Raw genomic sequence first — 22,618 nt, 5'->3', positions numbered from 1 at the left:
ATGCAACAGGGACCCTTGTAAATTGTCATATGCCAATAAAAATGTCATAAGTGGTAACAGCTGTTTGTTTACCTGATTTTGAGATTATATCTGTGTCTGTTTTATACAACTGATTTCGATGGCCTGTTTCTAGATTTTAGAATACCAATTCGTCTCTTAGGAAAATTTCTGGTGGTGTGTGGCTCTGGGGGTGGGGAGGGTTTGATAAGTACTTTATAAAACTCAAACCCCTATATACTGTTCTTGTTTCCCCTAGGAAAGTGGGAAGTTTTACAAGGGATAATTCTAAATTATTCTTAGAGAATGCAGGAATTCTGGATTTTTAGTCTAGTCCTTATATTCCTGTATTAATACATGAACTCATCAGCCATAATATGATGGAGAATTAGCATTACTTCTCTTTCTGAAAAACAGTAGTTAGTAACTAAAGTTTTTAAAAAGTTTTCACTTTTATTAAGATCTGGTATAATTCTTACAATGCCCCTTTTAGAAGTTACTTGAAATAAAAAATGGGCCATTTTGCCAACTTTAAATAAAAGCATTTTCACAGAAATGTGTATGCAAAGACAGATATTATCTGTTACAAATTTCAAATCATCCTTTAAAATTTTTGTTAGGGAAATAACTGAGTATGTATGTTTAATCATACTGGGTAGTTTTAATGTTATTTACCAGTTTCCTACATAAAAGTATGCTGTCTTATTTATTAGGGACATATTTAACTTATTTTTAAGAATTTACATAGTTGCTTTTTTCTTTTTCTCTTTGGGCTTCAACTGGATTGAGATATACTTTGTTTCCATATGAAACATCATATTCCTTTCATATACACAAAGAGAAGTATAGACTTGTCTCAATTCAAGAAGTCGTTAAATAGGGAAGACATGGAGAAATAAACTTCATTGTCATGGGACTGGTTAGTCTCTTGAGTAGTAGACACTGGTATATCCCTTAAAATTTTAGAGTATTATCTGTTACATATATTTAGGTTCTCAAATAATTGAAACATGTATTTGTAAATCTGAATGTTAAGGTTCTAATTAAATTTATTGAGGTAGATACTAAAATTAGGAGTCAGCCCAACTAGTGTGGCTCACTGAGAGTTGACCCATGCACCAAGAGGTCACCGGTTCCATTCCGGGTCAGGGCACATGCCAAGGCTGTGGGCCAAATCCCCAGTGGAGGGAATGCAGGGGGCGACCAATCGATGTTCTCTCTCATCAATGTTTCTATCTCTCCCTCTCCCTTCCTCTCTAAAATCAATAAAGAAAAGAAAATGAGGAGTCACATATTAATGAAGTTTTAAGTGAACAAGGTTTGTTATTACTCAGTTTCTTAGAATCCAGAAATATATGGAAATGAGTTGTATTCCATTGTCTGAGTTGAGAGCCTTGGAGATTGTATTGGTTTATGAGCTGGACTCCCTATTTTTCAGAAACATTCAGTAATGATTAGTGTGCATCAGTTAAGAGAAGGAAGCCAAAGTTGTACATTTAATTGCGTTCTCTACATTGTTACCTCATTATACTTTAGCCTGTAAAAATGGATCCGACTGGTTAAAGAAAATGGGCATTAGGATGGCATTTCACATTACTAGGAAAAAGCACCCCAATAATGTGCCTTAATTATAATCATCTACACATAAGAAAAATATTTTTTCTGCAGATACTTCTGGTGTTTTATAAGGCTGAACTGATTTGTAGCACTTTTAAAATGCAGAAGATAATTTTGATTCTTGCAAGTAGAAAAGGATTGGGCAAGTGGGTTTTAATGCCATTCTCATAAGAACTGGAATCAGATTTTTCTTAATCTCTTGACTTTTCCCAACTTCCTGATTCAGTAATAATGAGCCCTCCCTTTAACAAAAGCAAATAGTAAACACACTGGACAGTTAAGTGAGTTGGAAGGATTTACATCCACAGCATAAGGCAATAATTTCTTGGTACTATCATAGTAATTTCATGGAATGGAAAGGGCCACAGAAAAATAAAGAATACAATTCTCACCTACCAGGATAGTGATTTACTTGCTATATTATCTAGTCCTTGACTATGGAAGGTCATAATTTTTATGTCTTATTTGTACTAGAAAGGGAAAACTAAATTTGATTAAGCTTCCAGGGTACTTATAAGACTACCATTAGGGGAATGTTAAATATAGTTTGTATTTTTTTTAAAGCAGTTGGATATCATCACCAATGTATGCCTAAAAAGATAGTTATAAAATACAGAATTTACCTGTTTAATAATGTCAGTATACTATTTTTTATGCATACATCTGGTGATTATATTCACTTTTCAAAACGAATGTGTTTCTGCCCTTTCACCCCCCCCATGGCACTGATATAGATGCTCATCACTTACCCTAGCTGCCGCAGTAGTCTCCTAACTTGGGCTTCTTGACCTTTTAATTGCCTTCTGTAGGATGTTTTTCAGTGATAAAATTCTTGTCATCCCGCTACCTAAAACTAAGGATGAACTAAAGGAATTCCCTAAAGTTTCTTTTTGCCTTGCTTTATCCCACTGCTTGTTCATGTATCTATCTAAAAATCTTCCACCCTAACAAAAAATGACAAATTCCTCTTGTCCTTATGGAATGCAGCACATGCTTTTAGGCTAGCAACTCATTCTACTTAAACATGTCTTCTGCCAGAATAAATGTTTAGCCCTTAGCATTGTGTATTGTGTATAGTATACATAGTATAGGTATGTAATAAATGCTCCTTATGTGTATAAATTAAAGTTGATGACTGTACATGTATACAGTTTGGTATAAGCCAATTTATTTTATGGCTGCTGCTGAAATCTAAGCTGCCTTAAAAATGTTTTTAACAGAAGAGAGTTCAGATTTTAATGAACAGAAGAGTTAAATTGTTAATCTTTTTATACATTGCTCAGATCACCTTTTGTGCATTGTTTCCGAGTACCATGTTTTTTATTTTACCACTTTTTAGATCCTCACCTGAGGGTACTTTTTTTTGTTGTTGTTGATTTGAGAGAGAGGTGAGAGTGAAACGTCAATCTGTTGCCTCCTGTTTGTGCCCTGACTGGGATTGAACTCAAAACCTGGGTATATGTCCTGACTGGGAATCGAACCCATGACTCCTTGGTCTGCAGGTGGACACTTAAACTACTGAGCCAAACCAGCCAGGGTTAAAGTAGATTTAAAAAAAATGTTTTTATTGGTTTTTTAAAGAGAGAGGAGGGAGAGGGAGACAGAAACATTGATGTGAGAGAGAAACATCGGTCGGCTTCCTCCTGAATGCCCTCTACTAGAGATCGAGCCCACAACCAGGGCATGTTTGATTCTGACCAGGAATCGAACTAGGGCTTATAAGTCCAAGGGACAACGCTCAATCCACTTAGCCACACTGTTGGGGCTGAAGTAGAATTTTTTTAAGTGCTGAAAATGAAAAGGATTAAATGGAAACATTAGGAGTACTGGTATACTCTTTGGATGACCCAGAAAACTGGCAGGACATCCTTTAATTATTTTTTCTGTGTTCTAGGTTTTAAACAACTCTTAAGTGATTGACAAGATTCAAAGCATTCCTACTTGTGAGCATATGATTAAACAGATGACTGTCAAGTCACAAATCTAAAAATAATGGAACTAGAAAAATCAAACAATGGTTAACCTTTTTCTTTTGGAGAAATCTAGCTATAGTACAGTTTTTTTTTGTTTGTTTAAAAATAGCGAGTTATAAACACACAAGCCCTTTGGATTCAAATACTAAGCATAACCTGGGCTTTTATTTTTATTAAAAATTTTTTCTCTTGATTTTAGAAAGAGAGAAAGGGAGAGGGAAAGAGAAACGTTGATGAGAGGGAACATTGCTTGTCCGCCTTGTGCATGCCTCCTACTGGGGATCTGGCCCACAGCCTGGGTGTGTGCCCTGACTGGGAATCGAACCTGCGGCCTCTGGGTGCATGGGTCGACGCTCAACCACTGAGCCACACCGGCTGGGCTAGACTTTTATATAAAATTATTTAAAGATGCAAATAAATTCTGCTTTTAGACTATAAACATTTAACTTAGATTTTGTAATTTTCATGTTACATCACTAAATAGCAATTTAAATATATAGGTAAGAGGCTTCTATTTTGATTTTCATTAATCACTTTTATTGTCTACAGAAGAAAGCAGAGGAAATTTTCAGGATAATTTAATTTGACATCTTAATATCAAGGAAATCTTGGTCTTAGTTTGTCTCTAAAATTTTTGAATAAATAATTGTAAAGTTTCAATGACCCTTTAAGAGTTGTGTAATCTTAAATAGCAACCAGTCTGTTTCAGTTGACTGTGTTACTACTACCCTGAGAGGCTTCAAGCATAGGCAAGACAAGGAAAAAGGCCCTAAATATTTTTCTTTTTGAAATATAAAACTTAGGTGAACTTTATGGGCATGTACCTCCCAGTCTGATGATCACCCTTTCATGAGACTCATTGTTAAGATTAGAGAGGCTGCCCTGGCTGGTTTGGCTCAGCGGTTAGAGCGTCGGCCTGTGGTCCAGAGAGACCCAGGTTCAGATGCTGCTAATGGCACGTACTTCGGTTGCAGTTAGTCCCCGGCCCTGGTTGGTTGTGTGGGTGGCAGCCACTCGATGTGTCCCTTTCACGTTGATGTTTCTCTCCCTTCCACTCTGTCTGAACAACCAAAAAAAAAAAAAGATTGGAGAGGCTATTGTATTCTTTGACAGTATATTGTGTTGTATTCTATTTAAAATAATTACAGCAATTATCTAAAATTTAGGCTTACATCACAAGGCTAATGGATTTCTGCTGGACGTTTTGCAAGACTGAATACACATCTTTCTAGTTGATGTCCAAACCAGCCCTCTGCCTCTTTCCCCACTGAAAAAGTATACCTGGCAGTGGGTGTATAGGTGAATTAAATATTCTTGGTTGGGGATCCAGAACATAGTACGATGATTAGAATGTATTAGTGGTTCTGGAAGAACACCTAGATACCAAAACCAAATAACTATGGACGACATTTGCAATTAAACTAAGTGACAAGCTTTTCTCATGAACCCCCAAATGTCAGCAAATGGGGGCAAACCATCAGTCTGCCTGGTGTTGATTTCTATGCAGTAGAAGAATTGGGGTAGCTTCTGACATGAGAAATGGAGAATCCCACATCAGCCAGCTGAAACTTGAGATTTTCTTCTTTAATAGTGAGTGCAGGGTACACACAGTAAGGAATGGAGAGATTGGGGTAGATTACCCTAGTGAAATCTCAAAACAAAACGGATATGTCAAGACAAGACTGCCTTTTAGGGACCCAATTCCACACTGAGAAAGTACTAAAAGTGAATAAAATTAAGCAGGAGAGAGAGAATAGACAAATGAAGGTGCTAGATCAAACATGGAGGGGAATACAGCCAAGAAAATCTTAGAAAGCAAGCCATATTTCTGAGCACTACTCAAAAAATAGAAAAGGTGCTATGCAAAGTCAGAAGCTTTTCTGAATCCTGCATCATTCTCAAAGTTCAGAAGAATAATTTCACGTAGAAATGAGCAATAGAAAAATGTCAAATCTCAAGACTACCGAAATGTAGTATGTATGAATGCTTTAGTAAACAAAATGGAGAAAGGATCTTAGAAAAATTAATTTTAGGGGAAAGCTGTCAGCAAAGCATTCATGGTGGGGCAGTAGTAGCATTTGACCTGGGCCCACCTTACTATTTAACTCGGAGCTAAATGTTGAGTTTTGTTAATAGTAAAGCCTGAAGGAGGCTTTAGTACTGGTTTCTGTTATGTTCTCAAGGGATACTTTTGTTCTGGTCACTATTATGTGCTGTTTGCTATTAGACAGGAATGGGAGGTTTTAAGATCATTATTTACTTATGAGGGCAAAAGAGAAGGGCAAGTAATATTAAGAATGCTGTGGTTTATTAATTTCATGTAGGATTGCTGATCCATTTCCCTTACACTTGTACATTGTCTGCCACTTCTGCCACTACTTTCATGATCTAGTTTAGACTACTGGGCCTATCAACTACAATCACTAGTGTTCTGCCAGTTGCTTAGTTCCAAATCATTCTTGGTGATTGTTTTCTCTCACTCCATATCCAATTATTTTATTCAACAAATTGGTTAAATGCCTATTATATATACCAGGCACTCTTCTAAAGCCCTGGAGATACAGTGTGGGTCAAAATAAAGTTCCTGTTCTGGAGTTCCCAGTTTAGTTTGGCTACAGGAGGAGCATAAGTACAGGGCGGGCAAAAGTAGTTTTTTAGTTCAAATGAAAAATACAATAATTAATAATACAAGAATAAACTTTCACGAAGTACTCATAACTGTAAACCTACTTTTGTTCCACCATGTATTATACATGGTGACAAGTGCTATGAAGAAAAATAAGGGCCCCGCCAGTATGGCTCAGTGGATTGAGCCTGGTCTCTGTTGGATTCCCAGTAAGGGCGTATGTCCGGATTGCGGGCTTGATCCCCAGTGTGGGGCGTGAAGGAGGCAGCTGATGGAGCTCTCTCACACTAATGTTTCTAGTGCTCTCCCCCTCCTCTCTAAAAAATCAATAAAACCATATTTAAGAAAAAAGGAGAGTGGAGAGATGCTATCTCCATAGGGAGCTCAGAGAAAGCCTCTCTGAAGTCTCCACTAGAAGGTAAGTTCCAGGAGGGCAAGGACCTTACCTATCTTGCCTATTTTTGCATTTCCTCGTGCACAGTTGATCTTAAATTGTCATATAACTATTGCATCCCTTGCTAAAATACGAGAAGAGGAAGCTGTTGTCTCTTAAAAAGCCAATAACCTCAGATCATAATTGAAAATTGGAATATCACCTGTCATGACTTATGATCACTTTGCCATCCCCAGTTAGGCCAGGTCAGTGTCCGGTCCGTATTTGGTAGCCTGGATAACCAGGGGCGTTTCGTGAACGAACATTATAAGTACTGTAAAGCTGCAGATTCCTCGAGAACAGTGTTTAGCTTTTCCTAGTCCCGTAAGATATATGTTCACTAATTGAAAGAAATGATCAAACAATAGTGACTTCCCGCGGCAAGCGGACTCAGGAGAGTGGCCCCGCTTCCGGTCTAGGGATAGGTGTACATATTTTTTTTCTGCGAAGATCTGTGGAGAGCAGGTACTCCTAATCGCGGGTCTGGCTCAAGGACGCATAATGGCTTCATAACGCCCGGCCGTAGACGCCCATCTTTGAGAGCATCCGGAAAACTTAAAACCCCGTCGGGTGCGTGCGTCTACGTCCCCGTACGACCCGCCCCCCCCCCCCCCGGTGCTTTTTGGTTCCTATTGGCTGACTCGCGGCAAGCCCGCCCTCTTAAAGGAGAGGAAAATGCTACTATGTCCAGATAACAGTAATACTAACCTGACGTTATCGCTCAACCAATCAGAAGCAGCGATCTTCAGCCTTGTCCAATGAAATCGAGCACAGGTCACGGCCCGCGGAGTTTGATTTTCGTCTAGGGACGCGGAAGTAGCGAGCCAGGTTGGGCGGGACACGAGAGGAGGCGACCGCGCCTCAGGTGGAGTTACCTTGGCTCAGCGAGGGCTCCAGGGCCCAGACCCGGGTCGGTGGGGGCGTCAAACCGCCTGTGGCCGGAAAGCCGAGGCGCGGGCGGACGCGGGCCTGCGCGTTCCTGAAGTGGGACGAGCGCACGTCGGGCCGCGGGGACGGAGGATTCCGAGGCAGTGCCCTTAACCACCGCGTCCTGATGCTCGCGTGTTTGCCGGGAGGCTCGGCTTCGGAGGAAGGTGAGCAGGGCGACTGTGCTCGGTTAGGAGAGCCACCAAGGAAGCTTGCGACCCAGGCGAGGGACACGACCGGCTACCTGCTAGTTGGGTCTCCGAGCTGGAGTTCACGGTTTTCATCTTCAGAATGGGCGAGGGGGGTGGTGCTCTGCTCCGTTTGTGAGGAGGGGCTCCTGCTCGTTTCGTTAGACTCCAGTCGGCCCCAGGCCTGCTTCCCAGGGGGGCCGACGACACCCCCTCCCGAGTCCTCCCAAGCTTTCAGGACAGAGGGAGCTTCTGCTCCCACCAGCTCGAAGGCTTCCCAGCTAAGGACCCAGTCTGTTATTGAAGTCTGTTACTGATTGATATTTATTAGGCTCAAACATCCCATGAACTTTTAATGCAGTTTTCCTGGTAAAACTGTAGGAGGAAGGGAGAGAGAGAGAGAGAAACATCAATGTGAGAGGCACACGGATCGGCTGCTTCCCGCATGCTCCCCATTGGGGATGGGGCCTCCAGCCCGGGCATGTGCCCTGACCGGGAATCGAACCGGACCTCCCAGTACCTGGGCCGATGCTCATCCACTGGGCCGCACCGCCGGCGATACATTTAAGTTTCCTTACCAGGCCTTCCCCACTCACATGCTTCTCTTTCTCTTTGACTTCCTTCAAAATAATGCTGGCTAGAAGAGATTACTTAGTGGTGTAATGTGTAGTGATAGGACTTCCAGTTTGTTTGAGACCATTTATGTGGCAGCTATTTGTCAAGAGTAATTTTTGTTTGTTTGTTTTTGCTGAAGGTATCAAGAAACTGATAATGTTTCTTTGAATTTTCTTCTGTGCCTGCTTCATCAATGTCTCTCATATTGCATATCTTAAGAGACATACTGGAATATTTTGGTATTCCCATGGATCAGGTAAATATTTTTTAATGGATTTGAATGAACCTGTTGTATTTATTCTTGGGTCTCACTTTGAAAATGCCTTATATGTAAACATAAAAGGTGAAATTGTTATTTCTCTTTAGGTGTAACCAAGGTGAGTTTACAGTAGTTTAGCTTTGATAGTTTGGTTTTTAAAAACAGGTAAGATCATTAGGAACCTACTTACCTGATGAGTCAAATGCCAGCAAAAGATACAAACAAACAAAATATAGACATGACCTTCATATAACTCAATTATTGCATAGGTAAATTATATTTTTAATCATCTAGCAATTTTATTAAGGTAACTAGGTTTAATATTTGGATATAGAATAGCAAGTTATAGCTCAAAACATTCAGGATAAACCTTAAGGAGAGAGGATGACTTAAGTGAGAATTAAAAGCAAATCCAATTTTGTCTACTTACTGAGCATCTATTACATGTAAGACAATATGCTTGGTTCTGTAGGTGATACAGAATGGCAATACATGGTTCTTGTATTTATGGTGCTTAAAATATGAGGACCACCCAACATATACAGATAAGTATAATACAAGACTGAATATATGACACGAATAGTAGGGAGGTTTATAGAATAGACACGTCATCACCATTTGGTGTGGTGCATTAGAAGAGAGTAGTCAAGGATAATTTCAAAATTTTAAACAAAAGTAAGTTGAAGAATGATGGTGCCATTCTTATAAATAGGCAACTCAATATGAGGAATTAATTTGAGTAGGGAGATAAGATGAGCCAAATGTATTGTTAGAATATATAAGTACAAATATCCTGCAGATAATGAGATAAATGGTTTTAGACTGTAGGGAAAAAAAGACCTGATTCAGATTTGGAGTTATCTGTGTTGGTTTTGAGATTTGAACCTGTGGATTTTGATGAGCATTTTGAATTTCAGAAATAGTGAGACTAAAGATAATGAGAACTGAATAATAATAGGAGATTTGCTTATCATTATATTATTGGTGCCATTAAGGATTTCTGTAGGTGGAGAGTGACAGCTGTTTTATAGTAGTAGTTTGATGTTTGTCTGAGGTAGGGAGGTGGCATTAGCAACCTTCTTTTGAAAAGTTTGTGAAAAGAAATCAAGAAAGACCATTAACTTGAAGGAGTAGCAGGAATGAATTTTTCTTTTCTTTTCAATGTTAGAATTAACTTCATCATATTTGCAAGCACTGGGGAAGACCCTTATGGACAGGAAAATATTTAAGATACAGATGAGAGTGATTGAGCAATGCCCGGAAGAAGGTAGTTGGGAGCAGGGGATATAAATAAATAAGCCTTGGAAAGAAGCTGGACAGTCAAGAGTAGAATAACAGTGAGAGATGGTGGGGAGATTTTGAATGGAGAGGAATGAAAATTGAGGTATATCAAATTGTAGTTCTTGATATTTTTTTCAATAATAGGAGGGGAGAGACCACTTGTGGGTGATGGAAGTGGTGGTGGTGGGGATTTCAGAGATTGGCGATTACTTTGGACAACACAGTAGAGAAGATAATGTGTTACAAGGGGGGTTGCAGAATACTGTGCAGGATACCCAGGTGAAGTCAGCATGGATCTGTAGTCTTTCTAAATATTGTGTTGTAATATTTTTCTCTAAGAGTAGTTGGGGTAGTTTATTCATTAGTAATACGAGAACACACAATTTCAAAAGGATGAACCATTTTTGAGAATGTATCTCTGAAACAACTTGAAAATCCCTGCTTGGTAGGAAAGTCAGTCAAGTCAAAATGAGGGGCCCTGACCGGATGGCTCTGTTGGTTGGAGTATTGTCCTGTACAACAAGAGGTTGTGGTTTTGATCTCTGGCCTGGGCACATACGGGAGGCAACCTATTGATGTTTTGCACACAGATCTTTCTCTCCCCCTTCCTCCCTCTCTAAAACCAATAAGCATATCCTTGGGTGAGGATTAAAAGAAAAAGAAAATGGGGGTCCTAGACCAGGAATAGAAGAAGGAGATGAAATCTTAAAAATGGTGAAGATGGTCAATGGCAATGAAGGAATGAGAGAGTTAGAAGGACAAGAGTTTGTCAGGATGGAAATTGCAGAGCAAGATATGAAGGTACCACTCAAGTTAACCAAGAATAGGATGACTATTTGTTGGCAGTATGTAGCTCTTATTGTAGTGAAGCCTGTAGGCCTGTGGTTCTTAGCAAGGGTACACATGTGAGTGATAGTAGGACACTAAATATAATTGCTCAGGCTGGCAGAGATTCTAGAGTTAATAGGTCTGTGATCTATATCCTCTAGACTACACTGTTCAGTGTGGACGCTATTGGCCAGATATTGCCTTTAATTACTTGAAATGTCTGAATTGAGATCTGGTGTAGGTGTAAAATATCATTCTTTAAAGAAAAGACTTTGTGTACATCATTTTATATTTTCTTTTTAAAAATAAATGCAATTGCAAATGCAAATGCAATTTTTTACATCTGCTTTTTAAAAACTAGATATATAAACATGCTTAAAGGAGTACTTTTTAAAACAACACTTTATATTTAAATAGGTTTTGCAGATTTGGGGAAATAAAGGCTATGGATCAGCTCGGAGTATTGTTCGTATTATTGGGAAATATCTTCCTTTAGAACCTTGTCAAAGGCCTGATTTTGAGGTAAGTCAGTCAACATGCATTGTTTAATCACTGTGTATAAAATAACTAGGTACTCCTAGGGATATAGGGTAGAACAAACGAAGAAATATTTCCTGCAAAAACCTTTATCCCTGTAAACAAGTCATTTTCACGTATGTGTTTGCATTTATTTCTTTAAATAATTACCTTCAAAGATGGGCAGGTGCAAAGCAATACCTGAGTACACTTTTTTATTCTTTTAGTTTGTGATTTATCATAGATGACATTAACCAGGGGAAGGAATATTGCCACATGTTTAGACTTTAAAATATTTTTCTTACTAATAGGTGCATGGTTTTCTATTGAATATCTCTTTTTCCTTTTCCCTCTTGGATTTTTAGCTTATTTAATCTCCATGCATGTGTCTTCCCCCCACTCCCTGTAGAGCGCTGACTTTTTTTCCCCTTTTCCCTTTAGTTGATCCCACTCTTGAACTCTGTAGACTCTGGTAACTGTGGATCTGTAGTTCCATCTTTTGCTGATATTTTGTGTGTGGCAAATGATGAAGAAGCCAGTTATCTCAGATTTCGGTAATTTTATATACTTATCTTGGAAAATGGGGTATGGGCTGTAATCTGAATTCTTGGATGTGTTGAAGTTTGTTCAGACTCATTGAGCCTTTTTGTTTTGTCTGTCTCTACTGTGCTGTCTCCTACTAATATTTTCCTAATAAGGACTACTACTTGTTCCTGGTATTTAGCCAAGTTTTCTTAATGAAAATTTAAACCTAATACAACGCCTAGGAAGGAATTATATTAAAACAAGATCAGAATCTCTATATTTATATTTATGAGAAAGCTATTTCCTCATGTGAGTCTAGAGATAAATCATGGGATGAAGAGAGCTCTGATTTTGTTTTGGGGTCTGTATTCCTCTTTGACTGAAATAATTTATTCCTCTTGGACAATTTCCCTCCCTCCCTCTCTCATTCTCCTCCCCCCCCTTCCCCCTCCTCTTCCTCCTCCTCTCTTTCTGTCTCTCTCCCTCCCTTCCTACCCTTCCTCCTCCTCTTTTCTCTCTCTCTCTCTCTCTTCCCTCTCTCCCTCCCTCTCTTTTCCTCTCCCCATTTCTTCCTTCTTTCCACCCACAGAAATGGTATATGGAAAAATGAGGAAGAGGAAAAAGGTGAAGCTCTCCATCCTGTGCAATTAGTTTGGGATCCATTGTCACCTGCTCTAAGACATAACAAACCACTGAAAAATTCTCAGCCTGTAAATGAAGCTGCAATTAAAAAAATAGCTGCCCTTGAAGATGAACTAACTTTTCTTCGCTCTCAGATTGCTGCCATTGTGGAAATGCAGGAACTGAAAAACAATGCAAATTCTGGTAACTAACATTTGGATTTTTGTTTCAGTTAGATGATACTTGCCTAGTATTTAAGTCAGTACAGTTCTGAGTAAGAATGCTCGATGTTCACGTATCTTGTGAATGACATAAAAGGATGTTGGGTATATAAAAGGTTTTTGTCTGATATTTATTTAAAATAAAGACACATTTGGCCCTGGCTGGGTGGCTCAGTTGATTGGAGTGTTGTCCAATACAACAAAAGGTTGCAGGTTCTATTCCCAGTCAGGGCACATACCTAGGTTTTGAGTTTGATCCTCGGTTAGGGTGCATACGGCTGGCAATCAGTCTCCGTTTCTTTCTCAAACTGATGTTTTTCTCCCTTCCTCCCTCTCTAAAATCAATGAAAACATATCCTTGGTTGAGGATGAAAAAGAAATAATAGAAAAAAAAAAGATACATTTGTATTGAGGGAGATAGCTTTGGTTTAAAGAAGAGTGTACTGCAGAAGATTGTCCTTTTGTACTGAAAAACTTGTTTTCTAAGTAAACTTGTCTAACTCTTCAGAAAAACATAGGAAATTTAAGAGGAAGAATGCATTAATTTGAAAGAAAAGTATAGATTTAAGGTTTCATATATTTGTAGTTTAAAGTTATTGCTGCTATTCTTCCACCAAGTACGGTGAATAATGTTCTCCAGATGATCCTTTTCTACATTTTTAGAGACAAAACTTACTTTAACCTATAGACATACACACATAACATATATAAGTATATATATATATACACACACACATACACACATGATTTATATATAAATAATATCTAGATATAAATTATATACTATAAATATATAATACATAAAATGTCAAAAATATATAGATATTATATAATGTGTAATAATAAAAATGTGATACAAATGCACTTTTTAAAAAAGCGATCACGTGACACACAGCCTTTTAGGAGCAACTCTGTTGTGAAAAGTTAAGTACAGTAGTCCCCCCTTTTTCCAAGGGGATTACGTTCTAAGACCCACAGTAGATGCCTGAAACTATGCTTAATATTGCACCCTATATATACTATGCTATTTTCTATACATACAAACCATTTCACTTAAAGGAAGCCCTTCTCAATTTCTCTTTGGCATATCTAAATTGCCAGCATCATTACTGTTCCTCTTTGGGGCCAGTATTGAGTGAATTAAGAGTTATTTGAACACAAGCACTGTTACACCTCAACAGTTGATCTAATAACATAGACAACTACTGAGTGACTGATGGGTGGGGAATGTGTACAGTGTGGAGACCCCAGGTGGGATGGAGTGGGACAATGTGAGATTTTTATCATGCTACTCAGAATGGCAAGCAATTTAAAACTTATAATTTGTTTATTTCTGGAACTTCCATTTAATATTTTTGGACCAAGGTTGACTGACTGCTGCTAACTGAAATCATGGAAAGTGAAACGGGATAAAGGAGACTACTGTACTCTGTACTCATCCTTAGGCTCTTGCCTAAAATGTATGCTTGGGTGTTTCTACAATGTTATCATAGAGTATATCATTTTGAGTGTTTGTAACTACCAGTTATTGATCATGTTTTAGCTTCTTAAAATAGAGGATGAAATTTAGCCCCGGATGGGTAGCTCAGTTGGTTGGAGCATTGTCCCACACACCAAAAGTTTTTGGGTTGGATTCCTGGTTAGGGCACATAGCTAGGTTGTGGGTTCGATCCCTAGGCAGGGTGTGTACAGGAGGCAACCGGTCAATGTTTTTCTCTCACGTGAATGTTTCTTACTGCTTTACTCTCTCACATCAATAAAAATGAATTCTTGGGTGAGGATTTAAAAAAATTAAAAAGGAGGATGAAATTTGGATTGTATATGAATTACTGAAAAAGCACTTTTTATTTTCTCTTTAAAATCTTTTTTCCCCTTTCCACTTTTAAGGGCCTTCACAGGGAAGCCTAACTGGATTAAAAGTAAATAATGGTGCTTGGCTTTTTAAAAAATTACTAAGCAGACGGGATTGCTTTAGTAGCATTACAGAAATTGTTCCTGTTTTTCTGTTTTTAATCCTCGAGGATATTTTTCCATTTATCTTCAGATAGAGTGGGAGGGAGGGAGGCAGAGAGAGAGAGAGAGAAACATCTATGTGAGAGAGACATACACATTGACTGGTTGACTCCTATACGACCCCGACCAGGGCTGTGGACTGAACCGCAACTGTGGTACATGCCCTTGATTGGAATTGAACCCACGACTCTGGTCTGTGGGCCAACGCTCTAACCAGTGAGCCAAACTAGCCAGGGTACTGTTTTGCTTTTAATTAGTGTTATGTTAAAGAGAATTTTGCATGAATTTTCAACAGACTACTTTGTTTTTAGGCTCCTTTGACTCGACTGATGGGCCTGCTGGTTTGGGAGAAGTGCCATCCTCAGGGACTGCTCGACTGAGCGTCAAACCAGATCCATCTGCAAGTTCAGGGCTTCCTGCTCCTCCTCTCCCCCCGCCACTGCCCCCTCAGTTTTCCTCTCTACAGCCTCCAAGTTTTCTTGTGCAGCCAGGATATAATAGTATTTATGACTCAGACAATTCAGCAACTGAAATGACAAAACAGTACCCAGGTGCTAGTAAGTCCAATTATAGTCGTCATTCAGAAAACCAGGAAAAGAAAGATGTTCCGAACATGTTGGATGTTCTAAAGGACATGAATAAGATTAAACTTCGTGCAGTTGAACGGTATGTTGTCATAGTTTGAGAAATGAACCAACGTTTTATCAAGGAAGTTTTAAAAAATTATATTTATCAAAGTAAACATATACACATCTTCTCTTATTCCCTTTACCCCAAGTGCCCCTCATTTTCAACTTTTTCACTCTTCTAGTGCATTATCGCCATATTTTGAAACAATGTACTTGTTTTGCTATTGATATTTTAATTATATTTGCTTCCCATTATTAAAGATTTAGGAATGTATTCTCATAGACATTTTACCCTCTCACACACAGCACACATATATTTCTAGCTACATCTTCCCAATATCGTTAAATCACAGTCTTTAGTTAAGTCAGTATGTAGAATATACGTTCTTATTACAACAGTAAACATTTACAGGTAAGCTGTGTTATACTATGATTGCATTTTGTTTGTTGAATGGTTTTATTTTTTATTGGAGTTAATAATTGCCTCTTTGAGTTCCTTTTTATAAAAAATTCCTTTCCGGGATTTTTCCTCTCCCAAATCACTTGCTGCTCTCTGAGCCTGATGCATTGCTGTCTTCCTAAGGATTGCCCTCACCAGCATCCTGGGTTTCTCTTCCTCTTTCTCATGTGTGGCATCACTCATCTCCCTGGAGAGTTCTTTGGTTATTTGTTATACTGGGTGCTTATGGGCTCAGTCTAGAGATTTAAGTTCTTTATTAGTGCAAATCTCTTGTAAATATTTCTCTGATACTTTTCTCCCATTCTTTTCCTCTGTTTTCTTGGAGAGCTCTATTAGAAGTTTGATGGCAGGATTCTTGTTCTTCATATCTTTCCTTTACTATTTTCTTTCTTATTATACTTATTTTACCTTTCTGATATAAATTTTTCTTTTTTTTCTTCCTTTCTTTTTTTCTTTCTCTCTCATATCTTCCTTCCTTCTTTCCTCCCTCCCTCCCTCCTTCCTTCCTTCCTTTTTTGCTCTCTCTTTGTTATTAATTTACTTTTGTTACAGATATTTCTCCTTTTTTTCCCAATGACACCCTCCTCCCCATCCTCCCCCGGTCCCCGGCTTTGTTGTCCATGTCCATTGGTTATGCATACATGCATATAAGTTCTGTGGTTTATCTCTTCCCACCCCCCATACCCCCTCTTCTGAGGGTTGTCAGTCTGTACCCTACTTCCGTGTTTCTGGGTCTACCCTATTCCTCAGACTGTTGTATTCATTATATTCCATATATAAGTGAGATCATGTGGTATTTGTCTTTTTCTGCTTGGCTTGTTTCACTTAGGATAATACTTTCCAGGTTCCTCCATGTCGTCTCAAAGGATAAGAGATCTTTCTTTCTTACAGCTGCACAGTACTCCATCGTGTATATGTACCACAGCGTTTTTATCCATTCGTCTACTGATGGACACTTGGGCTATTTCCAGATCTTAGCTATTGTAAATAGTGCTGCTATGAACATGGGGGTACATATATTCTTCCTGATTGTGTTTCAGGCTTCTTAGGGTATATTCCTAGAAACAGGATCACTGGGTCAAATGGAAGTTCAATTTTTAATTTTTTGAGGTAACACCATATTGTTTTCCATAGTGGCTGCACCAGTCTGCATTCCCACCAGTAGTGTACTAGAGTCCCCTTTTCTCCACACCCTCACCAACACTTGTTTGATGATTTGTTGATGGTGGCCATTCTGACAGGTGTGAGGTGATACCTCATTGTTGTTTTAATTTGCATCTCTCTGATGATTAGTGATGTTGAGCATTTCTTCATATGTCTCTTGGCCATTTGTATGTCCTGTTTGGAGAGGTGTCTATTCAGCTTTTCTGCCCATTTTTTAATTGGGTTCTTTGTCTTTCTTTTGTTGAGTTGTATGAGTACTCTATATATTTTGGAAATTAACCCCTTATCTGATGTATCATTGCAATGATGTTCTCCCATACAGTGGGTTGCTTTTCCATTTTGATGGTTTCTTTTGCTGAGCAGAGCTTTTTAGTTTGATGTAGTCCCATGTGTTCATTTTTTCCTTTGTTTCTGTTGCCTTAGGTGATGTATCAGTGAAAATTCTGCTGCGTTTGATGTCTGAAATTTTGTTGCCTACATTTTCTTCTAGAATTTTTATGGATTCACGGGTCACATTTAAGACTTTTATCCATTTTGAGTTTATTTTTGTGTATAGTGTAAGTTGATGGTCTGGTTTCATTTTTTTGCATGTAGCTGCCCAATTTTCCCAACACCATTTATTAAAGAGACTGTCTTTACTCCATTGTATGCTCTTGCCCCCTTTGTCAAATATTAATTGAGCATAATGCCTTGGGTCCATTTCTGGGTTCTCTGTTCTGTTCCACTGGTCTATATGCCTATTCTTGTGCCAGTACCAGTCTGTTTTGATTACAATCGCTTTGTAGTATAACCTGATATCTGGTATTGTGATCCCACCTACTTGTCCTTCTTTTTCAAGATTGCTGTGGCTATTCGGGGTTTTTTTGGGTTCCATATGAACTTTTGAAGTATTTGTTCTAGTTCTGTGAAATATGTCGTTGGTATTTTGATGGGGATTGCATTGAATCTATAGATTGCTTTGGGTAGTATGGACATTTTAATGATGTTGATTCTTCTAATCCATAAACATGGTGTATGCTTTCATTTTTTTATATCTTCCTCTGTTTTATTTTTCAGTGTCCTGTAGTTTTCTGCGAATAGGTCCTTTATTTCTTTGGTTAAGTTTATTCCAAAGTATCTTGATTTTTTTGTCGCGATGGTGAATGGGATTTTTTTGTTTGTTTGTTTTTAATCCTCACCTGAGGACATTTTTTCACTTTTTGTTCAGACAGAGTGGGAGGGAGAGAGAGAGAGAAACATCGACGTGAAAGGGACCCATCGAGTGGCCACCACCCGCACAACCCAGCCAGGGCTGGGGAGAAACTGCAACTGAGGTCCATGCCCTTAGCAGGAACCGAACCCAGGTCTCTCCAGATCACAGGCCAACGCTCTAACCACTGAGCCAAACCGACCAGGGCTGGGATTGTTTTTTAGTTTCTCTTAGAGTTCATCATTGGTGTATAAGAATGCTATCAATTTTTTGACGTTAATTTTGTATTCTGCTACTTTGCCAAATTCATTTATTAAGTCTAGTAGATTTTTGATGGATTCTTTAGGGTTTTCTATGTATAATATCATGTCATCTGCAAATAGTAGACAGTTTCACTTCCTCCTTTCCAATTTGGATCCCTTTTATTTTTGCTTCATGTCTGATTGCTGTGACTAAGACTTCCAGTACTATTTTAAATAAGCGTGTCGAAAGTCGGCATCCCTGTCTTGTTCCTGCTCTTAAGGGAAATGCTTTTAGTTTTTGCCCATTGAGTATGATGTTGGCTGTAGGTCTTCTGACATAAATTCTTGATGTCATCTATAGATGGTTTCCATTTCTCACTGCCTTCTACCCACTGTGACATGGTGTCTGTTCCCATCACTCCAGGGAAAACTGCTCGTCAAGGTCACTGGTCACTCTATGTTGCTAAAGTCAGTGGTGAGATCTTATTGCTCCTCTTGTCCTCTTGGCAGCATTTGATATAGTCGGTGGATCCCTCTTCCTTGGAACACGTTCTGTACTTGGCTTCAGGGAAATCGGACTTGGTTTTCCTCTTATCTCATAGTGCAGTCCTTACTCCCTTGCTTACTTTGCCTCTGAGCCTGGTCTCTAAATGTTGTCCTGTCCAAGGCTCAGACCTCAGCCCCCTTCTCTTCTCCAGTTTTCTTTGGAGAGCTCTAGTCCTGTGTCTGTACATACCAGCTGTATGCTGATGACCCTCACATTTACTTTTCTGTCCCTGACCTGTCCCCTGAGCCCTATGCCTTCATGACAATGCCTGCTTGACATCTTTGTTTGCTGGTCTCACAGGCATCAAGCTTTACATGCCCAGAACAGAGCTCTTTTTCCTGTCTGTTCCCTCCCCTTGCTTTGAAAACCCCTCTCCCAGACTTCTGCATATCAGTTGTTCAGTCCAAACATCTAGGAATCATCCTTGTTTTTTCCTTTCTGTCGCATGTTTTTCCAACAGCATATACTCAAATTTGTGTGCCCTCGTGATCCAGCTGCCACCCCCATCTAAGCCACCATTTCATCTAGCGTGGACCTCTGCAGCAGCCTCCTTACTGGTCTCTGTTTTCATTTTCACTTGTTTTTCTCCATATAGTAACCAGAGTGATCCTTTAAAAATTGATGCCAATCATGCCATTCCCTGTTTAAAACCTCTGCAGATTTTCCAGGTGCTTAGAATAAAATACAAACACTTCGCTGTGGCCTGCAAGTCCCTCCAGGATCCAGCCCTGACTTCTCCCTGACCTCATGTCCTACTTCCCACGATACTCCTTACACTCCAGCTGTTTCTGGTTTTCTTTTTTCTTTTCTCACACATGCCAAGCTCCTTCCTGGTCATCCACCAGTGTTTCCACTTGACTGACTCCTGGTTATTTCCCTGAAGAGGCTTTTCTGCTACTCTATTCTGAAGGGCTTCCGTGTAGGCCCTGTCACGTCACCCTGTTTAGTTATCCGTAGCACTGACTGCTGTCCCAGCGATCCTGCTTACGTGTCATCATTCATCTTCCACCGGAATGTTCCACGGGAGCAGGACACTGCTCCACCCTCAGTGTAAAACGGACCCGGGTATAACTAGGCATTAAGTGAAGAGTGAGTGAACAATTAGCCTAATGCTTTTCATGAACTCTGTAGTCCTTTTAAAAGTTCTTAAATATTTTAAAGCTATTTCCATTGAAAAATAAGGTGATTTAAAATAAAGATCTCAGCAAAGAGGTATTTGATAATCCCTAGGTCATAACAAGGTTGTGGTAGAGCCTCACTTGGTTTCTTGGTTTTCTGATTCTATTTCATTCATGGGAAAAAATGTCAATGTTGAAGAGTAATTAGGTTGTAATACATTATGCTTTTTGTCAACAAGGACCTTAAATTACACAAAATTTTAATTTATGCATTTTTTAAAATAGGTCACCTGGAGGCAGACCCATTCATAAAAGGAAAAGACACAGTTCACAGTGGGATCCGGTGTCTTTAATATCCCAGGCACTTAAGCGGAAATTTGCGTTCCAAGAAGATGATTCCTTTGAGAAAGAAAATAGGTCTTGGGAGTCTTCTCCATTTTCTAGTCCAGAAAGTTCAAGAGGGAGCTCTGATGTAAAGTTAATTTTTCAGTTTTTCTAAAGTATTTTATTTATGACATATCTTTGCCTTCCAGCCATCTTAAAGTAATTATGCAGAACGGCTATACAATTGCTTGTTGATGCTGCTAATGGTCCTGTTTTTGTTAACTTTTACATGTTCATTTTAGCTTTTAGCCTTCTGTGAAATTTATTGAAATAAAACACTTGATTTGAAAAGTATTGCACCCAAGTTTATAAGGTTTCGTGCTGGCCAGGGGCTTGCTGATGTTGCTGGGTGCAGCGGGAACTGGGTTTCTGAAACTTGGGAATGACCAGAGAGCCGTGCGGTAGATTCACGCTGACCGTGTTGCACGTGAACACGCTGTTGTTTTTCAGCCAAATGTAAACTTTGGATTGTTTAGTCAAATAGAGGGTTAACTGCCTTTTTTAAAAATCCTCACCGGAGGATGTTTTTTTATTTGACCAGAATCGAGCCTGCGACTCTGGTCCACAGGCCAATGCTCCAACCACTGAGCAAAACCGGCCAGGGCTGTTAACTGTGCTTTTAAAAAAGCAAATGGAATCATAATTATCTTTAGTGACAGTGCTTCTGGATTGCTTAAAAGGGACACATGCTATATTTCAAACACTTGACCTTTAAGATTGTTCCTTACTTGAAGTCTCTTTTAAATGTAGGCATAATTCTAATTTTGAGGGTGTTTTTCTCATCTCATAATTTAGCTGAGATAGTACATAAGAATAAGCCTTGGGAATGAGAGGACTGGAAGAGGGGCAGTCTGAATTCAGGTGGAGAGCATTCGGGGTGGGAGCCGTCAGTGGAGGAGGAGGGGGAGAAGCGATCAGTTAACCATTCAGGGAGCCTGGCGCAGCGGGGAGACTGTCCCACCCGTGCTCTGCAGCGAGGAGTCTGAGCACCTACTGTGTGTGTGCAGTCACGGGTGTTTGTCACATTGACTCAGAAAATTGTGTCCTTAATTCTAAGAAGAAAAAAGTATATGGTTTAGAACTATTATAATAAGAATGCAGATGTGCCTACATCTGTGTACAAATTTAGAACTTGCAAAGTGCTTTTTTATTCATCTTACTCTGTCGTCACAGCAGTATCCTAAACAAACAAACAAACAAACCAACCCCAGGCCAGTGTCACCTGCTTTACCCATGAGGAGAATGAACCTCCTGGTACTAAAGTAATCTGCCCGTAACCCCACACCCGACTGGCAGAGCAGTGACTAGAACTTGATTTATTAAAATTCTAGGATGTCTGAAATCTTCAGTGATCTAAGAAACAAATTCACTTGGGTGACTGAATAAACTAAGTAGAACAAACTATTTCCCCGTGGCAGTGGATCAGTGAGGTATTACACAGTTGTTCACTGTTCTTAGCATTTTCTCTCCAATCAATCAACTTGAAGAAAGAACATTTTTGTGTAGGTTTGGGCACAGTGCCTGACATAGCCCGCTCTCACATAACTTTATTGTTGAGTGAATTAAACCTCAAGGGGTCATTTAGTGCTTGTGTTGCCCTTTTTTAATTTATTTTTTACATTGGAATAATTTCTGTGTTAAACATTTGCTTTATTTCAGTTTGGACGTCACATTACACAGTCAGAAGGACAGTGACCCAAAGGAAAGGTGACCAAGGTGTGAGCAGCGAAAGCCGAGTCTGCACTTACTTACAAGGCAAGATTGCAAAGATACGCCAGCATGTCTTGCACTATGTGTTGATGAAATTAAAGGAAGTCTGTGCACTAGGACGTATTAGTGCAGAGGTCTGAAAGTCTTGACTCTTAAGAATACTCATCTCTGGTTTTGGAATATCCAGCAGTTAACTGATTACTGATGATAGGTATATTGATTTTATTTTCATGTATGTTAATGTTATTAAAGGCTGAAGACACACTTTGATTTGCATCAGAGCTAAATAGTAACTGACTTAATGTTTCTCATTAGAGAACAGTAGGGTCTCACTGTAAGGTAACAGAAACCATTTTAATGGATTAAGAAATTAATGTAAGCTAAGTCTATATTGTATCACTCAGCAAATGGTAGTATGTTTGAGTTGTTTTAAAAACAATTTAAAGCAGTCATGACATCCTAATTTAAGAGCCTTTGAATCTTTTAAAAAGTGGTAGTGATCTGGTTTATTTGGCCTCCTGGACCTTAGAGATTT

The 22,618-nt window shown here is 39.2% G+C and overlaps 1 protein-coding gene across 1 annotated transcript; it reads left to right on the top strand.

Annotated features, from left to right (window-relative positions):
• The first annotated feature begins 8,516 nt into the window (after positions 1 to 8,516).
• On the top strand, positions 8,517 to 22,276 carry MTFR2 (mitochondrial fission regulator 2). Its single transcript, XM_036248801.1, has 7 exons — positions 8,517 to 8,632; positions 11,162 to 11,266; positions 11,702 to 11,814; positions 12,375 to 12,610; positions 14,952 to 15,306; positions 20,275 to 20,461; positions 22,033 to 22,276. The coding sequence occupies exons 1-7, from the start codon at positions 8,570 to 8,572 to the stop codon at positions 22,066 to 22,068; spliced, it is 1,095 nt and encodes a 364-aa protein (XP_036104694.1). The 5' UTR covers positions 8,517 to 8,569; the 3' UTR covers positions 22,069 to 22,276.
• Positions 22,277 to 22,618: the final 342 nt, after the last annotated feature.

This window comes from Molossus molossus, unplaced genomic scaffold (assembly GCF_014108415.1).
Source record: "Molossus molossus isolate mMolMol1 unplaced genomic scaffold, mMolMol1.p scaffold_m16_p_8, whole genome shotgun sequence".
NCBI classification, from domain to species: Eukaryota; Metazoa; Chordata; class Mammalia; order Chiroptera; family Molossidae; genus Molossus; species Molossus molossus.
Note: the sequence above shows the minus strand (reverse complement) of the source record. Positions and strands in the feature narration are given on the sequence as shown.

Excerpts from the sequence above, each read along its gene's own strand:
- MTFR2 (XM_036248801.1), top strand. The coding sequence starts at position 8,570 with ATGTCTCTCATATTGCATATCTTAAGAGACATACTGGAATATTTTGGT. Across the intron at positions 11,267-11,701 it reads GTCAAAGGCCTGATTTTGAG|TTGATCCCACTCTTGAACTC; the intron begins GTAAGTCAGTCA and ends TTTTCCCTTTAG. Across the intron at positions 15,307-20,274 it reads AAACTTCGTGCAGTTGAACG|GTCACCTGGAGGCAGACCCA; the intron begins GTATGTTGTCAT and ends TTTTTAAAATAG.